This window comes from Pezoporus occidentalis, unplaced genomic scaffold (genome assembly GCF_034315485.1).
Source record: "Pezoporus occidentalis ecotype Australia unplaced genomic scaffold, CSIRO_AGI_Poc_V1 ctg58, whole genome shotgun sequence".
Classification (NCBI taxonomy): Eukaryota; Metazoa; Chordata; class Aves; order Psittaciformes; family Psittacidae; genus Pezoporus; species Pezoporus occidentalis.
Window position 1 is genome coordinate 2,067,302 of NW_026915921.1, and position 22,960 is coordinate 2,090,261.

A 22,960-nucleotide genomic window follows, 5' to 3' on the forward strand; every position below is an offset into this window, starting at 1 on the left:
AAACTATCCTGGACATGTGAAGCAACTGCCCTTCCAGGGAATCCAGTGCTTTTGTGGGGAGGCATAGAACAAATGGGGCTGAAGGAATGCATCTCTTATCTCGGAGAGACATGGCGATGGCAGTGTTGATATTGCTGTTGACTGCATTGATAATTAGTATCATTGCAAAGTGATGGCTGAAACATGGTCCTGAAACTGTCTGGAAAATTCTCCGTAATGAAATAATGGCTGAGAAAACCAGAGGGCTCTGATTTGGAAATATGAGCTCTTGTCTTGTCAAATGGCGCAATTGCATTTGGGGGAGAGACACATATTTGTTTGAGATACTTGGTATCGAGAGAGTACTCAATGAAGTACAAGGGGAGGAAGGGTCTTTCTCTGCAGAAGTAAATGGAGAAATACCAATGACACTAAACATAGGATCAGAAATCAAGGAGAAAGGTGCTAGTGTGAGAAACAACAGGAAAAGCAATGAATGGATGTGGAAAAACGTAAATCGAAAAAGAGAACACTGGTTTTAACACCAGAGCTGGTGCAAGGACCAGGACAAACTCAGTTTTCTTGTTCCTGTGCAAACACAAAAATCTCCAAGAGGTAGAATACATAAATATTAGAATGATTCTTACAATTTTTATGGTTCAAAGGAACAGCTAAAAGCATAAGAACTCTCTGAAAAGCTGGTATTGTTCAATGGAAGGGCAGAGAGATGTTAGAAATGAAAAGATAGCTTTCAGAAAGTGGAGGTCATGTTTGAATGGTGAAAATAGAGAAGAACATCATTAAAATTAAATAAGGCAAGTTAAACAAGGCAGGTAAAATCAATTTTGAGGAACAACGTGCTAAATTCACAGAAACAATGAAAAAAACCCTTCAAACACATGAAGAGTAGGAAGCCTGTCCCTCAGCAAGCTTGATCGGCAATTGCAGTGTAATAAGAAAACTCAAAGTACATAATGCTGTTACTGAAAGGCTAAATAAATCTTTGCTTTGCTATTCATTATAAAGGATCTCAGGGAGCCTTCTCTTCTGGAGTATTTTGGTATCTGAAAGCATCTAAAGTCATGTTTTAAATTGAAACATCAGAAGAACAGGTTTAGAACAATTGGATAAAATGCATAATAGTATTGACAAAAATAGTTTGTAGCCATGGTAGCCACCAAAGAGTCCCAGATGTGGAGCTGCTGAATTAAAGGTCTTGCTTGGTATGAATTAAATAATTGAAGTGAAAGTGGCAGACATGATAGATGTTTAAGGGGCTATGTATGCTGGTAAATCTAGGCTTCCTGGGGCAAATATATGGAAACTAAAATAAAGACTTGAATTTGTAAATATGATAAATTGGATAAATGTCAAAATGGATTTTGTAGAAGGAAGCTGTCACAAATCTGTGTACTTTGAAGCACAGCAGCCCCTGGGTAGAATTGGTTTGGTCGGTAGGGTACAGCTGGATTTCTAAGGTCCCTTACCAACAGCCATCAAACCCCTTAAATTCTCAGGAACCAACAAGGAAAGTGCTCCTGTAGTTTTGAACTGGTTATGGTCCTAATTAGGTGAAGGTAATGAAACAGAGGGTAGGAACTGAATCATGCATTTTCTAATTGCAGGACAGTCACCAGGCTACAAGGATCTCTGTTGGTATCTTTACTGTTAAATTATCTGCTGCTGCTTTAGAAAGAGAGATGACAAGCTTCACCTGTAAGAAATTTTGAAGGTAGCTAACATTAAACCTGGCTGTGAATATTCTTCTCCATTTTCTCACCTACTCTAGATAACTGCAAAACAACACCTAAGGAGAAAAGAACCGTACCTGTATCCACAGAGATGTAACAATTGGGGAAAAGTATCTTGGTGTCATTGTGATAGCTCGTGGAAAATATCAGCCCAGTCCTTAGCAGTGATCAAGAAGATAAACAGGATGTTAAAGACTTCAATGGAAACTTAAAATAAGTCAAAAAATTAGATCTATGTGTAAATGTACAATGTGCCCAAGTGTTGCACAGTGCGGTAACTGTGTCTCGAATACAATAGAAGTAAAAATACTACACAGAAAACTGATCATAGATACAGAAGGGTTTCTGTGCTTAGAGAACTTTAAAGCATAGGCTCGGAAATGATGCCTGGGCTCACCGTGTCCAGTCCTCTACCACTGCTGGCCCCATAGCATACAGCTTTTCTGTGTATTTCTCAGATGTTGCCAGAGAATTGTCTGGTCTCTGATTTGAATGCGTTAAGCTTGTTCAGCTCTGCTTATACATTAGTAGATAGCTGTCCTACTTTTTTTGTTCATACCACCTATTGTGTGTTTCCCCCTTTCCTCAGCAATGTCATTCATGCTGAAAACTGAGCTAGATTCTAAAAGTACTTTTTAAAGTTTATTTTTTTGTTGATTGCATCTGACTTATCTATTGCATTCACCCGGAAGGAAGCCCCACTTTCCCTTCCCTCTCTCTTTCATGTTTGTGAAAATCCTTTTTCATATCTGTTTTGACATCAGGAAAGGGAAATTTGTGAGACTTTTGGCATCTGTAGGATATACAGGGAGAGGTAAGCATGTTAACTGTCTGATATCTCTGCTGTTTCCCATAGTCCTCATTAAAGGAAGAAAGGTGCAGAGCAAATTCCTGATCATACTGTTCAGAGATGGTTATATGATTATCACCAGGAAAGAACAGTTCATAGTTAAGTTCTGAATTTGGATTAGATGAAAATAAAATAATATAAAATTTGGATTTTGATGCATTTCTTTCAGAGGCCAGACTCTCCTCCTGATGAACTGCCCTGGTTTTCTTCAGGGACACAACTTGTATCTGACTAGAAACTGTCTCTTTCACATTAATTGGGAGTTTCTGCTTCTTAGAGTTATTGAGCTCTGGAACCAAAAGTCTTGACTGAGACCTGAAAGAGGACAGAGGATACAGGGCTTGCCACTGGGTAAGGGGATGGTGGTGGTAGCACCAGCTATGGGTTTGGATAGCAGGCCATTCTGGAAGAGGTGATATCCTCCTGTGGGGATAATGGCATCCCTCTTAGTGGGATTCAGAGGAAGGTGGTGTTGCAGGTATTTCTGAAGTCTGGATTCTCTTTCTTCATGGTGCAGAACATAAACCACAGATACTACAGTAGCCATATGGGTGTCAGGGGTGCTCTGATCTGCACCTTGGTGTTCTGTGAGCAAAAAAATTCTAAGCTCGGGTATGGCTATGAGGTGTACATCCATCCTCCAAAATGCATGTGGGCAATCATTCTCAAACAGGCAGAGGGTACAGTTCATCTGAGTTGAGCATATTTAGAGAGGGTACTAGTTATAAAAGCATTAACCTGAGCCTGATTTATGGCTGGTAAGACTGCAGTGTGTATTGGCATGTGGTATAATTAACTTTTGGTTATTTAATCAAATAATGTGGTAGTGAAAGCAGGATTGGCCAGCATTGCTCTCCAAATGACAAAAGCAATATTAAGCTTTGTAGTGCTCCCACAAGACTGCAAATGCTGAAAAAGCAGCTGTGGCAATCAGTGGAGACACAACTGTAGGGTATTTCTTCTATAGCTGACAGGTGCTTGGCTGGAAGGCACCATAAGCTGAGTTTGTGTCCTTATGCTCAGGCTTATAAAAATGTGGGATATTCTCTTCTCTTCTTTTTTTCTTAGAATAAAAAAGGATTTCAAGGAACTCAATCTCTGTTCGATGGTACTGTTCCCTAACACCAGTCTCCCAAACACTTCCTGATGCTTTAGATATAGGATATCAGATTCCACCAGCAGTGTCTTCGGAGCTGGGGGGACCTAGTGATGAAGTTGTTTTCCTTGGCTGAGATTTTTCAATTCTCACCTTGCTGAGTGGGAAATTCTGTCTAAAAAATCAGCATGGAACAATGCAGGATTTGAGCTCTCATTTTCTTATTTTAAAGGAGGAAGTTTAGTGGTATTTGCTGTTCACTTGTGATGTTGTTGAATAAACTAATGACTATGTCGCTGAGTCTGAAATCTAAATCAAAACCTCGTGTCAAACTGTGTCTCTAAATGGGCCTGAAACAAATTCTGGAGCTCTTGCACACCTTTACCTAAAGAATTACCTTGCCAAATGTCTAAAATGAATTGCAGGCATTTCCATTTACTCACCCTACTCCTCTATCCCTACTTACAGAGATAACTTCTCTAAATACCTCCTGTTTTGTCAAAAAGTGCCGCTTTTCTACCGCACACCTCCTACTTTTATGGTTGGTGTATTCCAGGGAGACGAAAATGCATTTATTTTCTCAAAAGACTTATTTGCAACTTCCAAAGAGTGCTACCTGTCCTTCCACTTCTTTTAAAGGCATAGTTAAAGAATTGGAAGAAACAGCAAAATTGAAGAAAATCAGGCTCACAGTATTTAAAAGCACGTGTAGAGACTTGCTCTGTAATTACATACTCTTTTCTAACAATTAAACATAAAGCTAGCTGTTGCTTTGTTGTGTCTGTTTGGGATAAAACCACATTGGCTAACAGCTGCTTTAAAAATTCCTTTAAGAAACCCCTGTAGTTAAATTTTTCCAGCTAAACTCTTTTAGTTTGAGGATGAAGAAGGTGCAGGAAGCTAACTAAGCGCCCACTGGTTAATAAAACTATAGAAACTTTCTATAGCCCATTGGACTACAGAGTGTTTTATGATCTGCATAACAGTCAAGGCTTTTTTTAAGCTCAGCTTAAACAAACGCTTAACAATTCAAGGTAAAAGCACTGTGATGGTGATAAAAGAGATTTTAGTTTGACATTTTAACCCTAAAGTAAGGTTAGGACTTCAGATAGTGGGAACTGATATATCTCTGGTGCTCTCAAGAGGGTTTGTTTGCAGGACCTTGTTCCCTCCCCGATACTTGTCCTGATACCTACTTAGGCTCCTGGGTACCCCATTCCCACCTGTGTCCCTGCACCAGCTCTCACACTGCATCCCAGGAGCGGCTCCCACACTTTTCCAGCTCCAAACCTGGCCAGGTGAGTCAAACCTGCCCCTGCTGCTGAGGCCTCACCTCACAGCCTTGTGCTCACTGCTTAAGATACAAATGATTGGTGCGGTGGTTTTCATATAACAACTTAATAGTTATAATACTTGTCTCAGAAGTGGTCGAACATGGGTTTGGGTCCTTCTTCTCCCAAGGGATATTCAAATCCACCTGTCCCTTCCCAGGCTGTAGGCAACCTCTCAGCCCTTCCTATTGAAGTTGTGCCACGGTGCGGAGAAGGATTTGCAGAGCCGGAGAGGAGAAGCAAGTGGGAGCCTGACTGTGGCGTACCGGCTGGGACCTCCCCTGAAAGGTGGTGGGGAGCAGGTATCTGGCAGCATTCCCGAGGCTGCTGACTACAAGCTTTGCATTAAAACATCAAAACCAGCCCTGGAGGCAGAGTCCAAACCCAGCACCCGTCTCCATAGGGAGAGGTTGCAACCACCTTGCCCTGGCAGCGGGTGCTGTTTTCGTGCCACCCCAACCACTCCCTCTTCCTCCAGCCACGTCTTTAAATGGAAGCTGCTCCGGTGTACTGATACCAGAGCTGTGTTGAGGAGCGTTAGATGCGCTCACAGCTTCCCAACACAAGTGTGCCTTTACAGGTATAAGTGCTAACAGGTTCAGCTTGGCCAAAATGGTTGGATCTCAGCATGGAGGAAGAAAAGCTTGAGGTACCCAAATACCTTCTTTTGGAGAAAAAAGGGGTTCCTGCGGGGTGTTAGGCACCTAATCAGTTACGTTCTTGGAGGAGGGGAGAGGTCATGGCTCATTTAGCTCTGTCTTAAACTCGAAGATCGTTTCTGTTGTGATACTCTTTAGGTGTTAGGTGCTTCTGTGGCTTTGAGGACCTCACCTTAAGTGAATTGAGACCGTGTTTCATTTTGAGATGTGACTGAAGGATGCGCAAAGCTGACTCCAACTCTGGAGCATCCATTTCTCATTTGAAAGTTACTTCAGCTCCACAGTTGTTTAGAAACTGTTGAAATGTTTCCTCTTGGAACAGGCTCTGGCTTCTCCTTGTGCAAAATAGAGATAACAATACCTACAGGGCACAGTGTGGTTCTCCGAGGGGACGCATGCTGAGCACTCGCGATTAACTTACTAATAGAAGAGTTGGGCAGATAAAGAGAGAAGCTGGGGGAAAATTACATCTGCTGGTGGCCTGGGTGAGGCTGGGATGTGTTTTAAAGAGGCACTTTGGCTGGCAGCGGCAAGATGTGTGAATGAGGATGTTTGTCATATTCTTTTGGCTTAAGATGAGTAGGAATAAGGTTATTGAAAGCTTATGGGCTGATTCAAGTCCTTTATGATGGGACCGTATAGCACATGGGATATGTTTGTGCTGTTTGCAAGGCTAGAGTCTGCAAACTGAACTAACCCCTCCTCACCAGGCCTTTACCAGATAACCCTGGCTAAGCGCAGCTGACCTTCCTCCTCCACTGCAACAAAATGTCTCCTGACTCCCCTCCCCACACGGTTCCTTGTTCTGCCAGACTCTCTCTTCCCCAGACACCAAGTTCTGCTCCGGGCCGGTGATGTGCTGTGAGGACTCCTGCGCTGACTTCAAGGCTCATGGAGGATCTTCCGTTCCTAGGCCAGCAGGTACCGGAGGTTTTCTTCCACACCATAAACCCCCAAGCCCCAACCAGTGCAGGTTTGTGTACTGAGCCTCCTTCTGCTCCGCTTCTGGAAAGCTGGGCAAGGGAACGGGGAGGTTTCAGGGCTGCCATTTCCCAGTGTGGAGCTGCTGTGCTGTCTTCTCTTCAGGCAGAGGAGCTCCAGTCAGGCACTGTGTCAGCTCCGTGTAAGGAGCCGCTTCTCAGGTCTGTACCCTGGGGACAGAGGAGTCCATGTTACAACACCTGCTTTCTGTGGTGACTCTGATTTGGGGTTTTATGGGGTTTAACTGACCGGTGCTTTGTCCTTGAACCCATTTTCTTTCTTCTCTGAGAGTGCTGCGTGACTGGGCCATTCTGAGGTGTTAGCAGGAGGCTGGCAGGGGTGTATTTTAAAATATGCTGACTTTTAGCATTTCTTCACTGTTTAGAGTTCAAAAACCTCTCGTGTTTCATGGCATAGATGCCTTCTTACAATCCCATACTGGACTGGCAGTTGCTCTCATTGTCTCCACCGAGCTTTTACACACCGAATTTTCCAATGAGACTGTTGCTTAATGACAGACAAAATAAGTGCTCTTTTAGGTGTTTCTTATGTAAAACTACAGCGCAGAGCAGAACATCTTGTGGCATCCAGGCAGGATTCTAATTTTTAGCAGTCTTGGATTCCTCCCGAGATGGTGCAGTCTGTAGGGACATGCAATGCCTGTCTGCAGGTTTGGAGGGGAATACAGGGCTCTTGCACTTCCTGAGGGTTAACCTGCATGCAGAGAACTGTCCCTGGGCTCTACAGTGAGGAGATGGCCTGGCCTTCCTTCAGCTATCCCTTCCTCTTCTCTTCCAAGGCTTCTGTTAGAATAATTGCTATTAGAAATCAACCAGGTAAAATAATGTGTGTGTACATGTATGCGTGTGTGTGTGTGTGTATATATAAAAAATGAAAAAGCATGTGTGTGTATATGTGTATGTATAAACAGGCAGCAGCAGAGATGTTTGCTCTCTAACAATAATTATCACAAATGTAAATGAGAACCTTATTCACAAGGTTAATTTACAAATTAAGGGATTTCAGACAGAATAGGGCATTTGGAATTGAGAGAAAGAGTTGATTTTTCACCATTTCTAAGTGCACTGCAATTGTATCATGTTAACAATCTAAAACAAAGCTGGTCTTGCTTTCCCATACTGTAGCATGTCAGAAGTAGTGGGAAGCATCTAAACTGTCTTAAAAGCGAGAGTGGTTCCAGAAACTTGGACTGATAACTCACACCACCAGTAATATTTTAAATGCTTAGATGAGAACTGGCATGTGATCCCTGCCTGAGGGAGTTCTCATTTGTAAGGTAAAAACAACATAGGGAAACAGAGTGCAGAGTGGAATAGAACACAATAATATTTAGAAAACATTTACAGCTATAAAATGCATAAAATACTCCCCAAATATTCCCAGTAGTTGTGGTGACTTATGTTCAGGATTCTCTTCTGCCTTTAGAGTGGAAGAAACCTGAAAATGTCTATTCCTGTCAAAGCAAACACTGATATATCTGGTCCTGCTTTTGTGACTATGAATTTTATTAGTGAGTGGAGTGTCTGGTTCTGACATTCCAGGGGGTGTTTTCTGTTGCTTCAAAACCTTTTTGGGCCTTTCTTTCAGCTTTCATCTCTAGTTAAATGGCTCCATATATCCCTGCAAGGCACTGCAGAAAGAAGCACGTTAAGTTTTCGTCTGGGGGTCTGCCATGACCCAGCATTATGGCTACCTACCCAGGGGCTGGTGGAAGTCTGGATGTCAGTTGTCGTTATATGATAGCCATGTACAATACCCAGAGAGGCACCGTGTGGATCAGAGGTCAGGGATGGAGCTGCAGATCAGTTGATGAATGAATTTTGTTGTTGTGGAAACAGGTTAAAGCAGGGACCAATGTGAGTTACAGTAGCTGGGTTTTGGCTGGGTCTCATGTTATTCTCCAGGTTTCAGGAGGCAGAGAAGATCAGAGTTGATCAGGAATATTTCATGTAATGTCAAACAGCTCTTGTCAGGTTTGCTCCTTTGTTTTCAGAAAGGCAGGGTGATGTTTTGGAAACCGTTTACTATCATGGCATTGCTAGGCTGGTTTTACAGACAGAAGACACAGAGAAGGTTTTGTCTTGTCCCATTTATCGAGGATGTCCCAAATCCCTGTTTTCCAGGTGTGTGTTGGGCTGTCCAACCACTCCAGCTTGTGTGTTCAGTGGTCTTGCCAGATCAGCACTTCACTGAAGTTCTCCATAATGTATTCACAAAAAGTGATAAAACATTCCATGCGAGGCCTCAAGGAATGATTAGTTTAATCTTCAATTAGTTCCCGCTGAGACTTGATGAGAAATCATTTGAAAAGGTATGCATGAGTTTTAATACTGTCTGCCTGTCCGGTTATCAGGAAGCACAGTGTGCAGAGAGGGAAGATGTTGCAAATGGAAAAAACCAGGACACTAGCACTGAATATTTTAGACTGCTGCCTGTGGTTTTTGGTTTACTTGAGGGGCTTTAGCCACTGGGTTTTGCTACAGGGCATTAAGGACAGCGTGGGGAGGTCAGTGCAAACAGTGTGTTCAAGCATTCAAGCCATCACTGTTGGGTTAAGGCTGCAGTGTGTTAGCTAGCAGAGAATATTTTCATTTACATGGCTAGTGGGGCGCTGACAAGAAGTAGTCATACTTGTGCTTGTTGCTTTCTGTTTGCACAGCAAATGAAAAACACTGGCCACTTCAATGAAAAAGAATGAGATACTGTGTTGTGAACTGGCTTGGGTTTTTAAAATGGTTTTGGGTTGTTTCTTTGCAATTAGATAGCGGTTCCTTGTTGCTTTCTGCAGAAGGTCTCTGGTCCCACAGTCATTAAAACTGTTTTATATAACCAATAAATCCCAGCCTGCTGAGGAATTGAAGATTTGGTTAGAACATGTGGATCCAGAAGTGCTCTTTCTGGCTATGCAGAAACCTGTCAACTGAACAGTTAGGAATGAAACAGAATAAGAATTCCCTATCGCCATTCACATCTGCTACGGATTCCATTCAGACAGCTTGTCTGTACTTGCTTTTCACACCGAATGTCTCTCCAGTTCTGTGGGTTTAGTTGTGCATCCAAGGAAATTGAGATTGGACATTAGGAAAAGGTTTTTCCCTGGGAAGGTGGTCAATCACTGGAACAGGTTGCCAGGGACATGGTCATGGCACCAAACCTGACAGAGTTCAAGGAGTATTTAGATGACAGTCTTACTTATATGGTTTAGTTGTAGGTAGTGTTCCAAGGAGCAAGGAGTTGGAGTGCATGATCCTTATGGGTTCCTTCCAGTCTGAGATATTATATGAGTACCCACATTGAGGTGATTATTTACAGGCAAGCAAATCACACAGCTTTTCGCTGCACAGATCTACACTTACTCAGGGCACATCCTTTAGTTTACAACACTGAAGGCCACATTGAATGAAAAGCACTGGCAAGGATTTTAAAAACACTGTTGGTACCGGGCATCTGGTGCCAGACATGGAAAAGTTTGCATCCAAAAGTGTTTAGTGGGTGTGCATTAGTTCAGGAGAGTTTATGAAAGGAGGCAGAGGGACTTCCTCAGGTTGGCCAGAATGCTGCTGCATGCGATGGCTAGAGAATGTTTCTTTGATTTGTGGGCTGATGGGTTTGCTGGCAGTATTTCACTGAGGCCAAGAGGAAACTAAGACACACTCTTTGGCTTAGTGATAGCTGAAGCAATAGAAGTTAATGTCTGGATCGGAAGAACACGCTAAGGCTGGCATATAAACTGATCCCTGGTGGCTGGGGAGTGGTTGGAACAGATCTGTGTTTGATAAACAGCAGGGAGCCATGGAGAGGGAAAAACAGCTGGAAAAAGGCAGGAGTCAGTGAGGAACCTAAAAGCAATTGCAGTACAGGCTTATGGTGAAGGCAGCAAGGGGAGATGTGGGATCCCAGGACAGAAGGCTGGCTGGAGACAGCATGTTTGGATGTGAGAGGGGGAAATGACCTCTTCTGGCTGCCCCTAGGATGTCCAGGGAACATGACTGCATGCTGTAAACCAAGAGGAATCACAGGACCCCAAATACTGGCAGTCCACTTTGTGTTAAAAGGGGCAACATTATATGCATATTGCAGTAAACCTTCCTACGTTGAGATGGGTCATCCTCTTGCCTTGCGCAAGCCATGAGAGCTAACGCTTAAGTTCCCAATACTGTGTTTGTCTTGGAGCTGCAGCTTGGTGTCCTGGTAGCTGAAGAATTTGTGTGGATCATCAGCGCAAAGAAAGAACCAAGCAGGACTTCACAGGCCCTGTCAGTAGCTCTCTGTTGGGGTACTACACTCCCCTGAAAGACTCTGAGCATGGAATTGGGAATATAGTCAAGACCAACTGCAACCTACTGTGTGATACTTCCAGTTTAGTCCTTCGAAAGCCATACGTGTTTCCTGTACAAGGAAACATACAGATGCTGTGGGATGGCTGACACTGCTGGCAGCCTGTCCCAGAAACAGCAGCTACCTCTTGTACAGTCTCAACTTCCATTAGCAACCACTTAAGCAGATAAGCTCTCTGGCTATCACAGCGGTGCTGGTGAATTTGGTTTTACTTATCTTTTTGGCAGCTCTTAGGTCAGGCAGTCTTTTACGACATCATCTGAACTTTATAGATTGCAACACTTCTCTCAAATTTCCATTCCCAAGGCTGCCTTGCAGTAATACCCAAAGCACCATTTACATTTTAGCATTCAAATCTTTCATGAACTGATATGAAAGTCTCCTGCGCCCTAAATATTTTATCTAAAATATTTTTTCATCTTGTAAATTTTCCTCTGTGGGAATGGAGAGCTGAGGGAACCCCTGCGAGGGGAAAGGCTGGGGGTAGAAGGAGAGTCAGAGGAGCTCATATCTCGCCTTAGCTGACATCTTTGATTTTTATCTTTTCACTTATAAAACCTGTGGCTGAATAAACTGCAGAACAGCAGGATTTAATCCCACTGCTGTCCCCCACTAAGACACTATGGTGTGAAGTGTTCCACATCCATATTGGAGTGATTGCTGAGCCCACCTGGATTTGGCTGTGGGTGGAGGGCAGGGGACCGCAAGGGACTGGAGCCTCCCTGTATCCATCACAGACCTTGGCAGGGAGTCAGGGAGAGACAGTGCGGGGATGCAACAGCTGCTCGGGGGATGCAGCAGGCTGCCAAGCTAGTAGCAAGCTTGGAGCAGTGAGGCTGGGCTTCTGGCAGGGAATTGCCAGCAACTTGTGCTGCAGTTTCTCTGAGGTTGCTGGAAAAGGGCCCAAACCACTCTCCTTTCTGGAAGAGCGAACAGCAAGCTAGAACCCATTTGTTCGATGCAGCTCTAATGCTGGGTACGACAACAGTGCAAAATCTTGCTTAGCTCGAGTCCTGTGTCAGTGCCAAGCTCCCTATGCTTGGCTTGCTCTCATCTTAATCTGGGGGATGGCTTCTTGCTAATGGATCAATGAATCGATAACCTCCTTCATTTATTTAAACATCACTACCTTTTCTACTTCTGTTAGCAAGCGCTGACACCAGCAGCATTAATTCTTGATGGGGTAGAAACAATGCCCTGTGCAGCCACAGCAGCACCATGGTCACACCAGCTGTGTCATCTGGTTTTCCATGACATGGCATATTTCTCCTATCATGTGTCATGGGAGTGTTGCTCAGCTCAAGGCACAGAAGACTTCTGTGCAACAGGGAGTATTTCTCTTCTTTTGTGATACATCTCAGATCCAAACTGGATTAAATCATGGTCTATGTCTAAAGCAAACTGTTTAGAACAGGTTCTCAGAGGAATTTACTTCTTAAAGAGAAATATTTGCATAGCATTTCAGGAGCAGCTTTTAATGAACTAGACACTTCCCAGCACGTAGCTTGCTCAAATGTGCTAAAACCCAAATGCGGGCAGGAGGACTTACGAACTAACTCCTGCAAGCAGGCAGGGCAAAAATCATTTCTTTCAAGTGGGGTTTGGGAAACCATTCACTGGGAACCAAATGATTTTATTTGCAATCTGAATTGTTGCTTGCAAACCAGAAAAGGAATTTGTCTGATACTACATGCTGCACGGTTGTTCCATATGCAGAGGACCTGCAAATGATTTCTTAAGAGTAATCAAATCTCAGAGATGCTCTGGTTGCTAGAAATTGAGCTGGGAGTATGACACGGGCAGAACTGATATCTGCTTTCTATACTATACAAATAAATCATTAGGAATATTGCCTCTCTATGCCTGAAAATGTAGGAACATGTGTGGCTGAAAGTCCATGTAGTCTGGTATCCTGCCTCTATATATTATAAGGGCCAGACAGTTTGGGAGTAGTTATTTGTAACTTCTGGATATAAAGGATTCTTGCCCCCCCCCCCCCCCCCCCCGGATGCTGTACTGGGGTCTGCAGCATGAGCATGTGTGTTTCTGTTAAAATACAAAGTAATTAAAAAATTCTTAGTATTATGTTTTTTAATCAAATCACTATCAACATACCAGTCTATACCTGGTCTCTCCAAGTAATGAATTTCCTGGGTTCCCTGCATTCCATGAGCTCCTTCTTCTTAAGCCCCACATAATTTCAGTTCTCCCCCTTGTCTGTGCTAATGCCTTCTGGTCTGACCACAAAAACTGCTGAAGCCCCATTTCCCAGCTCGTCTGCATTCACCTCGCTGTCTCTCGCCATCCTTCTCCCTCCAACTGAATGTCTGTGCAAAGCTGGCTTCCATGGTTACTACTAAAATAGGCAAAGGAGATATTTTTGGTCAGAATCTGCCAGTTCAGCAGGATCAAAATGCTTTTGGGAAATGTTCTGATTACAGTGAAATTCAAGCAGGATGTGGTCTAGCAAAATGAAATCAAGACCCTCTCCAGCTGCCTCCATCTCACCTGCACCTTCTCAGTCCATCCTCCTGGGCGGCCCTGTGCCCTGCTCACCATCACAGAAACCTGCCACACAGAGGGCCCTATGGCAGGATGTTTGTGTGGAAATGTGTATTTTTCTTGTTCTTTTTGTTCTGAGTGTTGACATATCATGACCTTCCCTGCCCTGTGTCAGCCAGGACACCTTCCCCTCAACCAGCTTCCTCCAAAGCACCCATTTCTATTGTCGTACTTCGTTGCAGGTATTGTTTTAGATGCACATAAAAGCTGCTCAACGATGTGATGCGCTTTACTCAGTAATGTATTGCTGTCACTTGTCCCCCCGGTCTATCCTAATTTTTCTCCTTGTGGCATGTCCCAGTTTGGTTTTAGACCCTCTGATGAAAGGGCCTGTCCTTTTTTTGTGTACCTTGAAACACCTACTGTACTTCCTCAGCCTGAATATTTTCTTTCTGTCTTTGTAATAGGACCTCCTGCAGTTTGGAAAGCTTTCTGCTTCCTTTACAAATGCTGTTGTATTGTTAGCTGTCCCTCACAGGTATTAGGACATCATGAGCTGTGGTTTGTGTACAGCTTTACAGCACTGACCTGCTGGCTTTGTGTTCACAGCCCTTATGGTTTTCTATATCTTCTGAGCCTTTGCAAACCCACATGACTCCATCACCCAAGGAGTATGACAGACTGAAGGGGTGCATGGACCTTGTTAGAATTCCCAAGCCCAGCTCCACCACTGTCTGCAAGGCACTTCCCTACCTTAGGGTGAGCTCCTGGTTTCCAGCACTTTCCCGAGCACAATAGCTTCACTGCCATGGACCCGTTTGGTTTAATGGAGGAGAAAAGAAGACAGCTTCTCCTCTGTAACTGCCTGTCCCTGCCTATCTCCTCTGGTCAAGGTTTTCAGAAGTAGTGGAAGAGTATTTCTTACCTCATTGCCTTTATCTCTCTTTGCAAATTGCAGTGTGCAGTGATCAGAGACACTAAAACCGTCATTTTCGGTAAGACTTTAGGAAGTGGGCATTTTAGCCCAGTAGACATCAAAACGTGGGGAAGGTGACAACCCCCCAGCTCCTGCAGATAGCTTTTTTGAACTTAAAACACAGTATCAACTGCACTGCCAGATGGTAGTATTGCAAAGAGCCACGACAAGCCTGTGCTTTGGATGATCTTGCTTTCAACAGCCTGCCTCAAACACAAAAAGCTGCACGCAGCTTTATTTTTTGAGTTATATGTAATCAAGACATTATTGGATGGTCTCCTGAAATACCCATGTGTTTTAGAGGGCTGGACCTGTGTCTTTGAGGGGTGATGCATACTTCTCATGGCCCTCCAGTGGGGACCTTCTCCCAGTTTCCCTGCTCTGAGTTGCTGCCTAAAAGGATGTTCGGTGCATTTAGAGCTAAAACTGGGAGGAAGCCAATTGGTCTCAAGACTTACCTGAACCAAAACTAATGTATTTCCATTTCTGAAATACAAACCGGTACCAACCTGTGTGTTAGCACCTCTATAGGCAGCTGCCCATTTGGGTTGCGGATACATACGTTTAGGAGAGGCTGCAGAAATTTTTTTAATCCTAACAGAATAAATCCTGCTTTGCCAAGAAAATGCTGCCTCACTTCTCCCACCACAATCCCATCAACAGGATCGGACATGCTCTTCTGTAATAACAGTTTAATGGCTCACAGTCTGTGGGTTGAGCTCCGGTAATTGACTGACTAGAGCTGTTATCTCACAGCAAATGCAAGGGAAAACACCTTTCCCTAAAACTTGGCTAAAGGAAGTTTTATTTGGCATGTGTTAACCCACATTTGCACAGCTGAAGGCTGTCCACAGTCAGGTAGCAGAGATCACTCGAAGTGTAGTCAACAGATAGTTAGGATTAATGGAGTTGTCTGATCTCTGCCATAGAAACATCTACGGGCGAACTTTGTTAGATCCACATCTGCACATGAGAAACCCTTCTACCCTGTTTGGGGCTTGTCATCTGTAGAGGTCATCATGAAAGGTGGAAGAGCTGTGAGAGCTATTTTTTAAGCTGGTACATATTGATTGCAAATAAAGGTAGGATGTTTAGACATGATATGAGGAACAGATCTGTGAGAGGATCATTAAATTCATGTTCCTCTAAGCTCTTAGAAGCAGGTGTGTGTTAAAAGGAAGGGCACGAGTGAGATCCTCCATCCCACTGAGGTCAGGGTCCATAAAAAATGTCTTCTAGACTTGTCATTTCAGTGCCCATCAGAGGAGCGACTGGGGTGAGCATGAGAGCAGCTTTCTCCTACAGAGGGAAGTCATTGACAGAGGTATCCTCAGAAGCTCCATTATGTATTCTGGTGTTTTCCAAGAGACGCAACATCCTTACTTTATTGATGAGGACAGTTACAACTTCAGTTGCTTGTGTTGTACTCGGTGCCAGGTTGGTCCTCAGTCTGAAGGAGGCTGATGCTGGAGCACTCTGGCGTCAACAGAGACGTCAGAGTAGAGCGCGTGAGGGATGGCAGAGTTGCAGCTTGTCGTGCCAGCAGTTATTCTGGGTTTGGTGACCAGCCAGTCTGAGGTACATGATGAGTCTTGGCTGGCCTTTGGCTTGAGCCGGGCAAGATGCAACTGTGTGCTAGCAGAGCTTCTCCTCGCAGTGCCCCCATCCTGGGGAGGGATGGCTCTCGCTGCTGCAGGGCTGCTCTTCCCCTAAAGGTTTGCTGGTCCCATCTTAGTTGTTTCTCCTGCCTCAGGGGCCAGGACAGAGGGTTAGTGACTCCCGGGGACTGAGCACATCTGCAGAACACCAGCAGAGAGAGGCACAGCCGGGAGAGGTGGTTCTGTAATTCCCAGGCACTGGTGAGGACTTCAGGGATTATTTGGGGTAAAAAAGTTTTCCTTGCATTCAGCTCCATGTAGGAAAACAGTCATTTTATCAACCACTTGGCTCAAGTGCTTCAGCAAGGCAGAGAAGGCATGCGGAGTCTCCACAATTCATATCAATGACTTTCTCAGAGGAGGGGATCAAACCCAAGTCCTGGAAGCTTAGATTCACCTCTGGTGCTGAGGCGAGGGGAATAAGGGAAGCATTATTAGAAAGCATCTCTTTTATTTAACAGATGTTAAATAGCACTATACCACTATATCAATCTGTCAATTGCGCTAATAGGAAACAGCATACAGAGAAGTTGAGATGTGAACTGTACAGGGAAACACCCCCCACCCTTCTGCAAGATCCCAGTCTGGGGCCGAGGGCCAGGGAAGGCCCCAGCAGATGGTGTGGAGCACAAGGAGCAGCCGTGTATATGCCAGGCACATGTGGATGAAAAGGGGAAGGAATGGCTGTGGACCATCACAGAAAGAGCTTGTTGCAGCTGGACAGGTTCTCCCCCACCCTGTCCTGGTTGTTGTGCTTGAAACCAGATTAAAAAGATCTTTAAAGCAGAGACCATACATATCTTTGGGTTTTTACAATGGGTGTCTCTCACACTATAGGTTTCTGCGGTGTTAATCAGCATTCAGAACCTAGGTGGATTAAAGTCTGGGAAGTGGAAACAAATCTCTAGTTGATGATTTAATGGTTGAAAAGGAAGCTTGGCTTTGCAGTGGCTTGCACTGGTCCCAGGTCAGACCCAGTGCTGTAACAGGAGACTGGTGGTATCTTCCTCTTGCACACTCCATTGCTTCCTTAGACTCATCCTGGTGATCCCCAGCCTCTGGCTGTGACTTTGGTACTGTAGTATTAACCTAACTGCCTGGAGCCTGAGGTTAAGTGATGGGAATTGCAAAACGAAACAATAAATTAATAAAATGAATGTGTCACCAGCTGATCCTCTTCTGACCACCATCTGTCCCCTGATCATGTGGTATCTCCCAGCTGGCCACCCAAGAAACAAACCATGCAAGATCATCATCACAACAGATGCTGCTATTTACACAGTTTTAAAGGTAATAGTTGCTAGGCTGTCATATTAGTAGTTAAAAGTAGTTATTTGGAAGCTAGGGGATTTATTTTCCCTGTTTTAAGGAAGGCAGTGACTCAGCAGGTACGTTTCTGACAGAGACACACTCCAGAGGCATGATCAGTGGAAGTTCCTATGTACAGTATATGTGATTTCCCCTCCGTGTTCTATGGTATGCTGTTGTGCCTTTTGTAATGCACAATAGAATAAATAAATTAGAAAGAAGGCAACGATACTACAGGTTTTACTAGTGTACCCTTTAGGAACATTACGTGTTCTCTTTGCCTACTCCAGGATGCAAACCAAGCCGTGCATTTTTAAACTATTGTTAAGATCGAGGATGTGGTTATGAGAAGACTTACAATTTATAGGATACTTAAGCATTAAGGATTGAGGCACAGAACATTTCCTGGGGATTAACGACTGACTGGGTGAGCCTCAGGCCATTAACCCCTGCCTGTCATTAATCTTCAGGAAATGCCCTGCAGTGAGGTCGTTATTGCTGGTATATGCTGAAACAGAAAATGATAATAAGAAAGGTCCGTGGTTTATTTATTTATATTTTACATAACACGGTTGCACTGGGGCTGTAGGAAATTAACATCTTTCTCTTCAGCTGGCAGTACGGCTTGAATCAATGCAGTTCGTGCATCTCTCTCTTCTGTGAAAGGTTATTGCCAGATTGCAGGAGTGTGAGCAGGGGCAGAATGTGGCCCACTGCTTGTGTTGCACAATGTTTAATGCGTTGAATAAGTGGTGCTTCTCTGTATAACTGCTGGCAGAATTTAGCCCTATACAGAAACCAGCTCAAAATGCTTGTTTTATGGCAGAGCAATTTATTCACAGTTCTAAGCATCTCACAGCCTTTTTTTTAACTCATTGAATAATCCTTTTAGGTTCCCCATAAAGCAGGTGAAATGCTTCTGCTGCAGTCCTAAGGCAGAACACAGGCTGCATAAATAGCATCTAAATTACTAGGAATACCAAATACACATACAGTAATACATACCTACAAAGGCAAATTCATACTGACAGGACTGCAGTGTGTGCTTATCAGCAGCAAAACATCTCGGGGCTAAAAAAAAAAGTGGCTCTATATTGAAACTGTATATACGTTTCTCTCTATATTTAAACACTTAAATGCTATTTTCTGCGTGTTGTTAAACCCAGATGCAGGCTCCTTTATAATGAGCCTGCCTGCTTAAACATTTATTAGCTTAGAGATGTATAGTTTTCCGAAAGCTGGCTGATTCTTTTTGCAGCATATCTTTGCTAAAAAAAAAGGCTTTTTTTTTGTGTACATGGTCTCAGTCCTTGCAACCTCCTAGAGAGTCTGTCAAGGCGCAACTTAAAAGCTCGTTCAGGCGACCATGACCCCCTGCTAGCAGATTGTCTGCCTAAAAGGTAAGGGAAAGCTAAAAAAGAAGTAGAAACTTAAAAGTAGCTTCTCAAAGGCTGCATAGATCTTTTTTTTTTCTTTTTTTTTTTTTTGTTAAACCTAAAGTGTTTAAAAGCTTTAATATTGATGGCCTGTCAACTTTGTCCTGATTCTTTGGCTTTCAGTTAAAAGGTTTTTGTTGTTGTAGCTTATGCAGTTGCTCTGTTGCTATGGAAACGTGACATCAAAATGACGTTTCTCTGTTTAAAAGCTTTTAACTAAATTCCTGCCTGTCAGATGTAGGCCCCATTTTGTGCACTCAAGCTTCAAGCTGTTGCAAAAAGGTTTCATATGTTCTGTTGTCATTCAAATTCTTTATCCACATATGCATGTCTTGCACTACAAAAAACCTAAACTAAAAACTCAATCTATATTAAGTGTCCTCTTTTAAAACCCTTTTAGGTCAGTCAGCAATGGCTGCAGCAGAAATTCCCAGTTACATTGTCTCTTCTCAGACTGAGAAACACAGGAGGGCCAGAAACTGGACTGATGCAGAAATGAGAGGTTTAATGCTGGTTTGGGAAGAATTTTTTGATGAGCTGAAACAAACTAAAAGGAATGCCAAAGTTTATGAGAAAATGGCTAACAAACTCTTTGAAATGACTGGAGAAATTCGCCACGGAGAGGAAATAAAGATAAAAATTACAAATATGACATTCCAGTACAGGTAAGCTTCAGTTAATTCTTTTTATTTTAAGAGATTTTAGCAGGGACAACGCAGTGATTTTTGCCTTTCAGAAAGAAGTCTCCTAGAGGAAATCTGTCGATAAAAGATTAAAGATTGTTCATATCGCTTTTAAAATTCTCTCTTGCCACTGCTGTTACGTCATTGTTAATTTTTTTCCCCCATTTCATGTCAAACTCCGGGACAACTTTGTTTCTTTATAATCAGCTACCGTTGTAATGATGCAGAGGGATGGAAATGCATTTAGTGGGGGAAGAGCTTTATGTTTTTTTTCTCTTTGCTGAGGGGACTGGTGGTGGTAGCCTGGCAGCAGTTCCTTGCAGTGAAACTCCTGCAGTTTGAAGTGGCCAGTGAGAATCGGGAATGCAAGGCAAAGTTTAAAAAAATAACTGCAAAGAAAATCATGCTTTTGGGGGGGGGGGGGGGGGGGGGATAAGCGCCTGGGTTTTGGTCTTGTGAGTTGAAGGGTTATGCTTCACGGGGCCAAGAATAATTGAACGTCTTATTACTGAGTGACACATATTGCTATAATTATAAGCAGCAGCAGCAGCAGTGAAAGAACTATTATATCTGCAGAGAGAGAATCAATGTGCACTGTCAATACTGCTCCAAAGGAGCCGGGGGGAGGGCGGAGGTGTCTACAAGGGGATGATAAAGAACAGGCAGTGTTAGTCAGGAGAAGTTGGCTTTAGAAAACGTGAGGCAGTTGTGCATTTGTTGTTTGCAGGGGGGCAGATAATTAGAACTTAACAGAAATATTTGCATATCTTCCCTCCCCCCCCTCTTTTTTTTTTTCTTGAATTCTTATCTCTGTGAGGCACAAACTGCTTCACACTGGAAATCCTGAGTGGTGATTTCAGCTGTGTGCTTGTAATGCAGGAAAATCAAATATGTGACTCTTTCATTTAATCTCTCCTCAAAGCTTGTATTAATAATAAAAAAGGTTATTACAGCAGGCAACCATGTTAAAACTGCTCGCTTTTCTGTAAGGCACCCTTGCTGTATTTAATGCAGAGACTACTCATCAAATAGAAAACTAGGGAAAATCCTGTAAACCCCTTAACTTTGAATGTCCTCCTTCTGCATTTGTATGATCTGCAAGCATAATCGTTAACGTCATTTCCCATAATATTAAACTTGATGTTTTGCAGCAAATGGTAATGTCTCCGAAATGTTTCACTGACCCTGCTGTAATCCTTTGCAATTTTCTTCACCCAGATTGTAGAGGAGACAGCTGGAAGTAAGATGAATTTTTGCCCAGCATCACCCAGAAATTCAGACTCAGATGCAGATTTAGAAGTCAGGAGTTGCTGGTTACCAGGCCTTTGCTTAGTCTGCTAAATCTGCTGTCCTCCCTGATGGGAAATGTATTTCACAGCACCGAGGTTTTACAGGTGTCTAGCAATACTGCATGATATTTAAGTGCTGTAATTGCCAAGTGGAACAGGCTATTTCTGTCTGGCTTTGTTCTAAATTTTCAGCGTTGTCATCAGTCAGACCATCTTAGCTCTTCTAATTAATATACTTTAAAGTTGCATTGGAGGAAGGGAGGAAACAAAATCACTCCCATGCACTCTGTGTGTGTATGTGTGTAAACAGCAGTTTTTGTTTTTAATCCTTCTTATGTTTCTGTGAACTTCTAAGATTGCTTCTGTGGCATGTTGTCATGCTGCTTTTCTATTTTGCAGTGCATTGCAGCTCCCTCCTTATTGATTCAGATGCTAATTTAGGAGAGTTAGGAAACTGCCGTGCACTGTCACGGTGCTGTTTCATTTTGTAATCTTGAATATGAAATGCATCTTTCTTATTGTTTGTTCTTATCCAAAACACGCCTGTGTGCTTTGCTTTCAAGGCGAGGTGGGAGAGAGAACAGTGAAGAACAAAAACTATGGTTTATGATTTCTCATTTTCTGGGCACTTTTTGTTGGTGTGTGAGGCTAGGAAGCGTTGTGATGAAACTGGAAATGATGTGAGTTGCCACCGAGTGCTGGCTTTGCTGTGAGGCAGCTGAGTTTTAATCCATGTTTTCGTGCCTGCAGGATACTTGAGGAAGATGCTTTACCTCACTGTATTTCTGGGCTTCATTGCTGCACTGTGATATAAACTGAAAAAGGAAGATCCTGAGAGTGGGGAATGCTCTATTTTGAGATACTTTGTAGTGATTACATAGGGCTTGTAAGCATGACCTGGGAGAATGTTAGTGCCAGTAGCAGGAATGAGGAGGTTGTTCTGCACCGAGGGGTAATTTCTTCCCACCACTTCAGGGTCCTTTACTTTCTTAGGCAACTCTTCACAGCGTTGCAAAGCTGCTATGATGTCTAATCTTACTTTAATAACCCGAAATGAAATGAATTAGAATATTTAATAAGATCCTATTATTATTTAGCTATGTGCCACAATTTTATAAAGAAAAATGAAATTGCTGGCCCAGAAATTGCTATATATATGTATAAGCATATGTACATACATTTATATTTCTTTTTTATACAAGGAAAAGCAGTAATTGAATATTTCTACTAGCCCATTCAGTGTTAAAAGTGTTATCACTGGCATGTCTTATCTTGGGACATCTCTTGAAACAGATGCTAATGATCTGAAACATTAAAGGATCTAAAGTAGAAAGCAGTGAACACATTTATAATGGTGTTTTCCAGTTTGAGGATCCCAGAGCATTTTAAGATAAAGCTCTATAAGTTACTGTTTTGCTTATTTTGCTCAGGAAAAGCCATTACTCATTGTCCAGAAAAGTCAGACAAACATTCATAGGTGTAAGGAGGAGTGTATCTTAGCCAGTAATTAATCAGTGCAGTTGCTGGAGCTAATGCAACTATGGGCATGCTTATGGTGGCTCAGAGCTCAGTATGGGCTCACAGCCCAAGTATTCACACTGTGTCTGGGTGTGTTTGGATCCTATGTGTAATGTTGTGCTGCCAGATAAAGTTAGTTCAGGTGTAGTTTGGTGTGTGTGAGCATCTGTCACAAAGCAATTCTAGGGTGATCACATCCCATTCCTCTACATCAGATTTCTGTCTTGAATTCTTGCATTTATTTCTGACTGCCCTATATTTCAACAAGGTGACAAGAGAATGAGAAGATGTTTAGAAAACACAATTAGTCTGAGATGTGGAAAGCTTTCTTTATTAAGAGAAATGGAAAAGTTTGTGACTCACTTGGAAAGAAGGTAAAGAAATATAAAGGAGTTCTGGAGGTGCGTAAAAAATATACAGTACTGTTTTCAGAGTATAGAGCAGTTATTTCTTCTACTGTAATACAAGAAGTTATTTATTTGAATTGCAAGGCAAGAAGTTAGTCATATAAAATAGTTAATCATATAAATGTGTATAACACCACATAATAAGCACATGGAACTCATTACCACTGAAAATCGTTG

General features: G+C 43.0%; 1 protein-coding gene across 3 annotated transcripts in view; it reads left to right on the plus strand.

Annotated features, from left to right (window-relative positions):
- Nucleotides 1-5,549: 5,549 nt before the first annotated feature.
- Nucleotides 5,550-22,960, plus strand: part of MSANTD1 (Myb/SANT DNA binding domain containing 1) — a 34,518-nt gene continuing 17,107 nt past the window's right edge. Inside the window, exons 1-3 of one of the 3 annotated variants that reach the window (XM_062638728.1) lie at nucleotides 5,550-5,656; nucleotides 6,495-6,587; nucleotides 19,287-19,551. In XM_062638728.1, the coding sequence (XP_062494712.1) occupies nucleotides 6,521-6,587; nucleotides 19,287-19,551 (332 nt within the window). In that variant the 5' untranslated portion in view covers nucleotides 5,550-5,656; nucleotides 6,495-6,520. Of the gene's footprint in view, nucleotides 5,657-6,494; nucleotides 6,588-7,103; nucleotides 7,484-18,495; nucleotides 19,169-19,286; nucleotides 19,552-22,960 lie in introns of those variants that run through there. The other 2 variants (XM_062638727.1, XM_062638729.1) reach the window with 2 other exon arrangements.